This window comes from Ictalurus punctatus, chromosome 28, assembly GCF_001660625.3.
Source record: "Ictalurus punctatus breed USDA103 chromosome 28, Coco_2.0, whole genome shotgun sequence".
NCBI lineage: Eukaryota > Metazoa > Chordata > Actinopteri > Siluriformes > Ictaluridae > Ictalurus > Ictalurus punctatus.
In genome coordinates, this window is record NC_030443.2 from 14,276,351 (window position 1) to 14,288,403 (window position 12,053).

Below are 12,053 nucleotides of genomic sequence, written 5' to 3' on the forward strand. Positions count from 1 at the left end.
TTATTCCTAAACTTTACACCCACAGAACCCATACCAGTCCCACCATGTTAAAATGTTTGTTTATGAGCTCCTTTCCTAGTTTTATTACCATTTAAACAGTTCAATTTGAGTATTATATAATGAATTTAACAACTTCCTATAAGAAAAACACAAGTACTACTGATATTAAACCCATTATTAAACCCACAAAATTCAAATTCAACCAATTAGACTATAATAATTAAATAATAACTAGTTTATAACGTCTATAACAACGTGGTAAAGGGTTGATAGCAATCTCAACCATCGTAAAACACACTTCCTGCCTATACTTCCCGGAGCACATATTGAGACAAACAGTTCAGTAAATTTAAATTGATTATTAAATTTGAAAAGTGGAGCGTAAACGTTTGACCGTATGCGCATGGCTGGCGAGTTTGACCGCGTGCTTAGTTCATATCCATGTCTATGTCACATCCTGTCTGTGAGGTCAAACGCGCTCTCAACGTCCGCCATTTCAGTTTGAGAGCTAGATGTGTTGAGCGAAAGAGGTTATATTTTAACAAAGAAAGTTGTATACAGAAGAAGAAGGAGTTTGCAAGTTAGTTGTTGTTACTTTCTGAGCAAAACTAATATTTTTTTATTTAAGAAAGTGTGTGTAAAGTGGCAGAGTGAAGCGGCCCGATGCTGTTTTGTGTTTTCCGAGCAGGAGCTTTCTGTGGGAGCCAAAGTTTTTGTATGAGTTGAGTCCGGGTCACGGACTGGAGTGGAGACAAGCGAGGCCTGGAAGAAACCCTTAGGTAGGACTGAATTCAGCCATGGCTGGTCATTTTGACGCCGAGGACCGTGATAGCTGGTACTGGGGACCTTTGAACCGTAAAGACGCTGTGTCGCTGCTGCAGGGCCAGAGGCACGGAATGTTCTTGGTCAGAGACTCGACTACCAGTAAGGGGGACTATGTGCTCTCCGTGTCGGAAAACTCCAAAGTCTCGCATTATATCATTAACAGTGCTAGCAACAACCGACAGTCTGGAACAGGTAAGTCAAACGCGACTTGTATTACTGTGTTTATTTTCATAAAAAGTTCTAACTATCTAACTTTTCTGCGTTGTCGTATGAGTCGCTAACGTTTGCTAGCCAGCAAGTGGGCTGGGAAGTGAATCCCAAAAAATGTCGATTATTCGATTCCAGGCTTTGGGAATCGAGAGTCGACTCGTTCGCGCATACACACCGTCTGACAAACGCCTTTCTTCACACAACTAATATCAAATATAGGAAAGCAAAATAACATTTTAGGTTGTAAGGTTTATGATAAATCCGTCCCCTTCAAAATATGACAGTCAGTTACAAACTCAGAGAGTCAGTTGCTCTGGTATTTTAGTTAGTCAAAAATTGCATAGGTTATTTATTTATTTATTTATTTATTTTATGTATCCAAACAACCATACATGAAAACAGTATATGAATCAAGATAACTTTTTTTTCCCCCTTGCACTATACTGTTCGTTCTTTGTGCTTTTTGGAATCGACTCCATTGACTTTTGAATTGGCTCATGGAATCGATTCAATCCATTCAACTCCTGGAATCGGATGTGGAGTCAATTCCTCAATTTGAGAACGACTCTCCGTTCTTCTAGAAGGACAAAACAAACTTCATTGTACTGGACTAAAAATTTAAGACCGCACACGAAGTGTGTCTTTTTTTTTATTAAAGACTATGTTTTATACAACCATAGTACTTTATATATATATATATATATATATATATATATATATATATATATATATATATATATATAAATAAAAAGCTGGTCTATGAGCTAGTCCACTATGTATGTGACAAATAAAATTTGATTTGATTACTGTATACAAGTTTGTCTAGTTGAGTTTAGTCTAGTCCAGCATCATTCAGAGAGTCAACGTTCATTTGTGCCTTTGGTAAAAGTCTTCATCAAGCTGAGCTCCCTGAACCCGACGTGGCTCTACAGACGGGTGTGGTGGATTAGTTTATATGAGCCATTTTTTATTAAAACACACTCTAGTACCGTCAACAAGTTTCCAAACCACGGAAAAGGAGTGTGGTGCATCGTCTAAAGCAGCTAGAACTAGTTCAGACTCACACGTTTCTTCTTAAAAAAAAGAAATGACTCACTGTCAGTGTACATGTGAGAATCAAAGTAGGAAGTCTTAGTCGTGTTGGACTGGCGTTAAGTTGGAGCTTGTAGATCTCATCGTGGATGGGCGGAGATGTGGAATTTCCAGGCGGAAGTATGAGGTGCTGCGCGCTGTGACGAGGATGAATGGTTTGGGTGACAGGGTCAGGAGTCAGGGTGACTGTTAAGCACAGTGTATATGATGTGTGTGTGTATGATCTGTTTTCGCTGTTGTACACATACTGAGTAGTTCATATTAAAAGAGGAAAATTTGCTCTATGAGGTTTGAAAATGCACAAGCTGTTACACGCTTTATCCTCTGCTTATCAGTGAGCTCAACAAGCATGACTTGTTTGAGATCTGGGCTACCCAGATGTGTCGTTGTCGTTCTGTGCTTTTGCAAAGAAAAAAAAAATTCGTTTTTTTTTGTTGTTGTTGATATTTTGTGTCATTTCGCCTTTTTTCCCCATTGTTGTCAACCGTGACATGCTCATTGTGTTACTTTGGGGATGCCACTGGCACTCACTGTGTGATCTGATAAATGTTTTTGTAGTATTGTTGTCCTTATTTTGTAGTTAATCGTTTATATTTCTTGATGACTCAACACATTTGATTTCTTCACAGGGGCAAGACGTGTGTTAGAGAGCATTTGATTGGACAAGTAACGGATGAATACAGAAACAACTGTTAAATTAAAATAAGAATATCTTCATTGTTCTTTATATATGCAGTGACAATCAGTACGTTTACGTGGACAACAATAATCGGATATTAACCCGATAAAGACAATACTCTGATTAAGAAACTAGCATGTAAACAGCAATTTTTTATTACCTTAATCCGACTAAAGTCATACTCGAAGTAAACACAAATGGAATTAAGACGTGTGGAGTATTCCTGTTTTAGTCGCATTATCGACGTGCATTACAGACATGTAAACACCTTAATCACACTATTAACGTCGTGTGGGAGTTTTCACCACATTTTGTGACGGGACACGTACACACACGGCAGCGCACAACCGTTTGACGGCAAATGAGAGCACGGTCGCGTCCGAAACCGCGTACTTGCCTACTACAGTATATAGTAGGTGAAATACATGTATTTCGACTACCTATTTAGTAGGTATACGCGCGGTTTCGGACACAGCCCACGGCTTCAAGCAGTCGTCTATTTGCACGTACGGCATGACAAATAATTAACTGCACTCGAAGCTTTCGTAAAATTAAAAATGAAACACCCCAAACTGTATACGGTACCATAACGAAGACGAACTGCGTGTTGATGTGTGAATTTCTGGAGGGAACGTCGGACGGCGTGGCGCGGTGACGTAATGACGTGTGCCATTAATCGATCTATGTTCTATAACGTGTAAAACGGGACCATGAAAGGAGTATTCTAAAAGCAACTCATGTAAACACCTTAATTACAATATTGTCTTATTCAGAATAAACTCAATAGTTAGATCACTGCTGTCCATGTAAACGTAGTCACTTATTTGTGTCTAAGTCACCAATAGCCTGTGGCTCTAAAATGGCAATTTTGATTTCATGGGGGACGTTATGTGACAAATCTTTTAATATCACAAATAATTGTAATATTAAAAACATTTGGGTAGAGAGCGTTAGTCTCAAGTCTTTGTTCTGTTCTTGATGCATTACAGTGCTTGATGCAAATTCTGAACCTTTTCCAGTCCTTTTCTTGAACTGTGCTTTGTCTTGCATTAAAAAAAAATCTGCCTCTTGTTTTGGTGATGAACCAGTTTATAATTCCCAATCTAATGATCTACCTCCTTATCTGCATGATAAAAACCAGGTTTGGCTCCATCTCGATTCAGAATCGGTGACCAGGAATTCGACACACTCCCAGGCCTGCTGGAGTTCTACAAGATCCACTATCTGGACACCACGACACTCATTGAACCCATTTCGGCACGTTCCAAGCACGCCAGCCTGATCGGACCGGCGCCCGCCGGTGTCCCAGCGAGGCAAGAAGAGGCCGAGTTCGTGCGCGCGCTCTTTGACTTCCCAGGCAACGACGACGAGGACCTTCCCTTCCGCAAAGGTGACGTGCTGCGTGTGCTCGAGAAGACCGAGGAGCAATGGTGGAGCGCTCAGAACGCCGATGGACGCAAAGGCTTGATCCCTGTGCCCTACATAGAGAAATACAGACCTGCCTCGCCGACCTCTGTAGGTGGGAGTCCTGTAGGGCAGGTGGTGTCCGCCGTCGTGGATGACAATGGAGCTCTGGTTCCTAGCAAGCTGGATTACGCCCATCCTGTGGTCAACACGCCGCTGCCCAACCTCCAGAACGGCCCTGTGTATGCCAGGGCAATCCAGAAGAGGGTACCCAATGCATATGACAAGACTGCCCTCGCACTCGAGGTATGTACAGCCTCTTCACCTTTATGTGATGAGTGTGTTAAAGCAGCACAACGTGTACACGCTGTTTTCCCCATGTTTCCAGCATGGACGCTTAGGGGTCTAAAATGATCACATTTTTAATTTACTATTTAATAACACACAAGCCAGTGGTGAACAATTTTACAAAATCTTTTCATGAAAGTTTCTTATAATATAATATATATATTTTTAAAGGCGTTTACATAAAATCTCATACATTGGGCGTAATGGATCAAGCTCGATACAAACAGATTTATTTGTGAATTGCTCATACAAGCATTTTCACAAGAATTTAGGTATTCGTGAAATTCTGGTAATTTGAGAAAAATGTTTGTATCCTTCCCGTGCTCCCGAGTGTGTGTATATTTATGCATAATTAACTAAACCTTCTGTACAGGATTTCACTGAGTTATTTTTTGATTGTTGCAGCCAAAACTGATCGATTTTGCTGCGCTTTTTTTTTTTTTTTCTCCAAAATTAGCAATGCAACTTACAGAGTTTGTGCATTGTGCTTTTTTGTGGAAAACTACTTGAATTGGCGAAAAGTTTGTGGTAAATGAGACCTTTTAGCTGTACTCGTGTTCAGTGCACGTGAATCGAAGAGGACTTTGGCTGAATGTGCGTTATGATGATGTCACATGACGCGTCTTGGCCAAAATATGTGGCCATTTTGAAAAATTACAAGCTTTTTTTTTTTTTGCGTTAATTTCGGCAGAAATCCTGGAGGGATTGAATAATGTAACCTAATGTGAACCTTGATCGATTGGCTTCAAATCATAATATTTGCAAAAGAGTTTATAAACCGCATTGTAATATACAGTTTACGCTGTCAAGTTTTCATCGCGTATTTATTTCAGTCACACACACAAATTAGATATTTTTTAATCCCATCCATTTTATATTAATGACAGTAAAGAAAAAAGCCACCCAAATAAATTTTAAGACAAATAAGACTTGTTCAATTAAGAAGAAATGCTGGCATGTAAAAGGTCTGTGCAGATGGTAGCTATAAGCCAAGGTGGTGCAAATGGCAAAACTGACGACAAGATCCTTCGGCACTGTTGTGCGTGGGCACGTTTTGTCCGTGCTTGGATTTCTTCCTACTGACACGTTTCAAAGAGACATAAGTGACCGTTCTGGTATGTCTCATCCTATAATGAGCCATATACGCCCTAGTCTATCCGACTATAATTTTAGTGTTCTCTCTGTACTGCTTAGTGCATGTGGTCTCCATCAAACAGCTGCGAATTTTGTGTGTGTTTGCAGGTGGGCGACTTGGTGATGGTAACGAAGATCAACGTGAATGGCCAGTGGGAAGGCGAGTGCAAGGGCAAGAAAGGTCACTTTCCCTTCACACATGTCCGCCTGCTCGACCAGCAACAGCCTGAGGAAGAGAGCTGAGACACACACACACACACACAAGCACACACTTACACACTCACACACTGCTGCAGTTCTCTATATTCAACCTGTTTTTTGTGTCCACTCAAATTGCTACATCTAAATCTACGTCTAGTATTGGACGATCGTCATACTGCAAACACGCACCGATATCAAGCTTCACTTAACACACATCATTAAACAATAGTGTAGAGTATGTATACACATCTGCGGTACAGAGCACCGTGTAATGAAACTCGCAGGTAGGCACAGATTAGTCATAGCAGTGCCTGGTGAATAAATTCATATGCAAAAGGAATCCTTTGGATGAAGAGCTCGACTGCTACAAGCCTGCTTTGTGAGGGAGAAAGTCTTCCTCATCTTAAACACGAAGGCTAGTTTTGCACAGCTCTCACCTAGAGCAAAGTTCTGATGTGGTACCGACACTATCAGTCACGCTCTGAACTGAGATATGGAAGCTATGATGAAGTGGAAAAAAATGTGTGTGTGCCATTACATGATAAATTGATTTCTATTTTAATGCCCTACTTTTGATTTCTTTCAACACTTTTTGTTATGTTAGTATTTGACCCTTTGTATCATTCCTGACTCGATGCATTTCCATAGGATTCTTTCAGGAACATTTGTTTGCTAATAGGAAGTTGTCTCAAAAGAACAAAATGGAGATCCTCAGAAGATGTCGGGACTTCACATTCCAAGATTCATGATACTGACTGAGAGTATTTAGGAAAAAACGTACTTTCTTTTTTCTTTGTCCACATCCGTCTCTGTTTGTTGTTTCTACCTTTTTCCAATTAACTTCAGTGTAGAGACAGTGCGGCTTCATTTGTGCACGTATGTTCATTAAATAATAAGGTGTGTTCGACTTCCGCTGCAGCTGGATGTAACCGATCGGCGAGAGTTACCGCTTGCGGTCGGGGGAGGAGTTTAAAACGGAGCCGTCAAGTCATGCGCTTTCTGCTTCCCGTAGTGACGCTCGCACGGTGCTTGCTTTCTTTATCACAGACGAAGTGGATTAGATGTAATATTTCTCAGATAAACAGACTTCTGAATTTTACACGTAGCAACCAGTAACACTTTTCACTCATTAAGTTAATGCGGTGCCTGTATTTACAAGAAGAAAGTTCAACATAAGCCTGTGTTATTTAAAAACCAATAAAGTGGGGTCTATATTTTTGATCAGTTTTATTTTGATGAGCATGACACAAAATAACACTGATTAAATGAAAAGGGTCTTTTACTGTTATAAAAATACAGATATGTGAGCCTTAGAGGAACTAAAGGTTTCAGTAATAAACTTGAAATCGTTGTCGTCGGTGAGTCTGGCCAATCGTGAAACCGTTGTCGTCATCGGAGTTCATGCAGCTGCGCTCGCTAAGGGAGCCGTCTACTCTCCTATCACTATCGCGGTACTTTGATGCCATATGTCACAGTGACGCATGAAGTCGAACACACCTTCTGAAGAGGTTCATTCACTCCCACAGAAACGCTGACCACGCCCATTCGCTCCCACAAACACACAGACCACGCCCATCCTGTCTCTCGCACAAGCTCCGGACACGCCCATCCTGTCTCTCGCACAAACTCGGGGCACGCCCATCCTGTCTCTCGCACAAGCTTCGGACACGCCCATCCTGTCTCTCGCACAAACTCGGGGCACGCCCATCCTGTCTCTCGCACAAGCTCCGGACACGCCCATCCTGTCTCTCGCACAAACTCGGGGCACGCCCATCCTGTCTCTCGCACAAGCTCCGGACACGCCCATCCTGTCTCTCGCACAAGCTCCGGACACGCCCATCCTGTCTCTCGCACAAGCTCCGGACACGCCCATTCACTGACACAAAAACTGACAACACCCAGCTGCTCCATCGTGTCTGGCTGCGATCATGGAAACTGACCATGCCCACCTTCTCCTTCAGAAACTGACCACGCCCACTCACTTCCACAAAAACTGACCATGCCCCCTGCTTTCTTGCCTGCCTACTCTCACAGAAACAGACTGCACCCACCTGCTCCCACAAAATCTTTGATTATGCCCATCCACAAAAACTAAAGGCTGTAATGCTTCTAGGCCATAAAATCAAATCTACAGACAAGCTCTACTAATCAATAACTTTTAAATCTCATCTCCCAGCACAAGTGAGCACACTTTAAAAACAACTACAGTAAATAACATTCCAGGTTTACAATTTCACACATCGTCAGCATTGTCTTTTTAAAGTAGCTGTTTGAGTCAACACTGTGAGCACTAGCATTTATTCTGCCTCGCTAGAAACCTTTCTGTGGGTTACAGCGGATCTGTGCATCTAAAGAAAGGCAGTACAGATAGACACAGACAGGTGGAGCATGTGGGGTGTCATTGCTGTCTTGCTCTTTCTGCTGAGTAAGTGACACAAAAAGACCAGCACACAGTCACGAACAGATTAGGACGCACACTCGTTTCGTTAACGTTTACACGAACAGGTCCTTTATCTAGGAGTTTGGTTTGGATTTCATGGGGCTGATCAGGAACGGTTCATTAGGTGCTCAGGAGTAAAACATGGAACTATAAGCTGTAGTTATGGGGCTTCCATTAGTTCAGGATGTTTAAATAATATTATACAAAGTCCTCTTAGAGGTTAGTTATGGGGTTAGAATCATACCATTAAGAGTTTAAATACCAAAATCAGAATTTGAATATAATTGGTATTTTGAATTTTGAATTGAAATTGAATTTTGCGGTTTACATAAGACCAAGCTAAAGTCTGAAACTGAATTTCATATTTAATGGTGTACGGTTTAATATTTGAAATTCGAAATGTAGTATGTGTGTAATCAATTTCTCTCTATTAATTCACATTTGATTTCCTTTACAGTAACAATAAAATTGTACCATTAATATTTTAGATCTCTTGCATTTAAATTCAAATTCATAATGTCGTGACTCTAACGCCATTGTCTGTACATTTCCACAGAAAGAGCCAATTTGACTATTCTTTTTATACTATTCCTTGAGAGAACGTAACAACCCTAAATTAGGAATGATGAATGATGAAACACAGTCTTGAAGCATCCGAAGCAGTTTTGTGCTGTATAAGGTTGACATTTCCTGGCACTCAATGTGTCCTCTAATCGCAGAAGATGTGTTGTTTTTAAAGCGGTTGAATGAGCGGATGATGTATTTATTCGCCTAAATGAATTTCAGTGTCAATCAGGATACTACACTGGTTTAACACATGCCAGACGGTGCCTCGTGACAGCTCTGCAGCTGCGAGGTTGCATACGTCGAATACGGATATGACTAATCGTTGTCAAGAGATGTTCGATGCTGATTTTAACACTGACTCATGGACCTTCCTTCGATATGTCCTATTGGGTTTACTCGAGTGAAGCTCAAGTAAATCCTGTTTAGTGCTGAGAGATTACATTAGCATGGCTGTAGATTGTCCCAGAAGGCATTGTGATTTATTGTAGTTTGTTTTTAATAAATAAGACATGGACTTATTTATTAAGACACTAACAGACTGTACTAATTGTTTTCTGTTGTTCTGCAAGTCTCAACTTGACGTAGTGATGTAGCTGCTATGCACTTCATGCACTGTCACGAGAGGAAGTTGTCGACAGGACGTAAAAAAACAGTACTGAAACTAGGCATGAAATTTAGATGACTGTACGATATTGATCTCGCAATATGTCCACATCGTGCTATGATTTATCTGGCCGTTGTGAACAGCATCAGATATGGGCGCTCATGTAACTCTTGTGTCTTCCATGCTTCCATGTTTGTACATTTTGTAATGTGTTTGTTGTTGTAAATATTTAAAAATGTATGAACTTTTCATAATATGTTTGCAGATTATCGTGTTGATGCTTAGTTAGACAAACTCAGCAGAATTCAGAAGTGATGCGTATTGTTGATTGTGAAAAAGTATCATGGTACATAATATTTTCACCAGGTCCTAACATATAAGTAACGGCTGTTGAGTCACATCAGCTTTTTAAACCACTTATTGTAACCATGTCTTTTTTTTCGTCGTTGTCTTCTTTTTTTTCTTTTCTTTTCTTTTCTTTCCCCTCCATAATTTGAGGTGTTTGTCCAGAAGTGGACGTGCAACGATGCTTTCCCCTCATTGGCATGAGGTTAATCAGTGATTCACTATTATACCACTATTTCCGTTATTTTATTGACACGTCTGTGGTCAGAATGACTCTTTTGTAACTCGGGCTCTTTGTGCTTCTTGAAAAAAAAGGGTACATACTGTACTGAGAAATGAATACATTAAAAGTTAAACTGGAGAAAAGAGAGTGGGAGAACTTGACTAAACCGCTCTGTTTGTTTAAAAAAAAACAAACAAAAAAAAACAACAACTCTGATATGCTCATATACATGAATGTGTATTAATGCTTTGGACTGAGGGTTGATTTCATACGTATGTAGTAAAGGTTACACAATTTCTGGAGAAACCGCACATTTCAGACAAAACTTCATCTGCAGAACAAGTAAAGTGTTTTTGCTTTTTTCCAAACGTACAGTTTTTCTAGCTTTTACTGCATTTGTAAGAAATACTTAAGCACACTGCAGTATATATACTGTATATATAAACCATTTGTTTCTTTTTTAATAGCATAGGAAAGAGGTTCTCCAGCTTCCAGCAAGTCTCAGACTACCCATATGTGTTTTTGATGTGTCGTCTTGCACATTTTACTAAATACTAATAATTTGGTTAAAGTACATGAATGTGTCTTGGAAAAACCCACCTTCTGGTGCGATTCATCATATACAGTTTTACTTAGGTTTACAGTAATTATCATTAAAAAAAAAAAGAGAGCAGTATTTCATCCTTATGCATACTTTTCTTCCCAAAGTGTGATCACAAAGTTTTTCATCCAGGAGGTCTGTTATTCCCAAGTTTATTACATAAAAAGTTGTTCACCACAATGATTTGTGGTATTATGCACCTTACCTCCTTAATCAATCCCATCTTGGTATTATTTGTTTTATACATGAAAATGCTTTGCTTCCAATTTTTTTCTTGCATGGAAGAGGAGTGGAAATAGTTTATACTGACTTATGAAAGTGCCAATTGTATTAAAGCTAGATTTTCATATTATGGGGCATGTAATGTGTTACTATACTTAGTAAATAAAAACATATTACCAAAGCTGATTTGTTTGTGTGTGTGTGTTGTCTTTGAATCTGAAAACATGTACAAGGTGCTAGAGATCAGAATTGTTCTAGTTGTTGTACCACAGCACAGCTGAATCCAAAGCGATTCTGATTATAGTTGTTGATTAATATTCTACAACAGCAGCTCTGGTATGAGTGCCGGCTGTCATTCAAATCACAGGTTTATATTAACAACTCATTCACAGTGACTTGTATGATGTAGTCTAATCTTATTATTTAACAATGAAAAGCAAATACATTAATATGGTTTCCATTTTTTTTAAAAGCCAAAGGTTATTTAACCTATACGGAAGACTCTCCAGAGTTAGTGACTTTCAGTAAGGTTTCCACCGTAGGAAAGTGTTCAGGATGGGGCACTTTTGCTTTCTTGTTTCCTCGTAACATGGCAAGCTGATTTTATTTTTGTCTCATTAATTTCAAGGAAGAGGGGGGAAAAAAAGAGGTTATTGAGGTAACCACTGTTAATAGCTGTTCCAATGTCAAGTGATAACAGGACCTAAATTTTGTCATGGACATTCCACAACATGTAACTACAAACGGATAAAAAGCACAATTTGTCATTTGCGAATACGTTTTAAAATGATCATTTTGGCATAAGAATCATAAAACACTTCAGAATGTGGTGTTATTGGTAAATTAATTAACTTCCAGATAATGGAATCTGGCCATGCTTATTTTCTTGTACCATCATCACCCAAATGGTTAATTAATTACTTATTAATTGATTAACAATTTGAAATTAATGTAACAGGTTTAATCAAAATCTCAATAACTTTGAAACAAGTATAAGGAATGTAAACTGCACTTAAACAGGAAAAGTGCTGTTTAACTGTTACAGAATGTCTTTACTTTAAAACTGAATAAAAAGCCTTTAATTAATTAAAAAAAAAAAAAAAAGACATTTGCCGCAGAAGTGTTGCTGGTTGCAAAAAGTTTTAGCACCCGTACGTT

General features: G+C 39.5%; 1 protein-coding gene across 1 annotated transcript; it reads left to right on the forward strand.

Annotated features, from left to right (window-relative positions):
* Positions 1-485: 485 nt before the first annotated feature.
* Positions 486-11,081, forward strand: LOC108260055 (adapter molecule crk). The gene is made up of 3 exons (XM_017459993.2): positions 486-1,017; positions 3,948-4,516; positions 5,801-11,081. Exons 1-3 carry the CDS (start codon positions 798-800, stop codon positions 5,933-5,935), a joined length of 924 nt encoding a protein of 307 aa, XP_017315482.1. The 5' UTR covers positions 486-797; the 3' UTR covers positions 5,936-11,081.
* Positions 11,082-12,053: the final 972 nt, after the last annotated feature.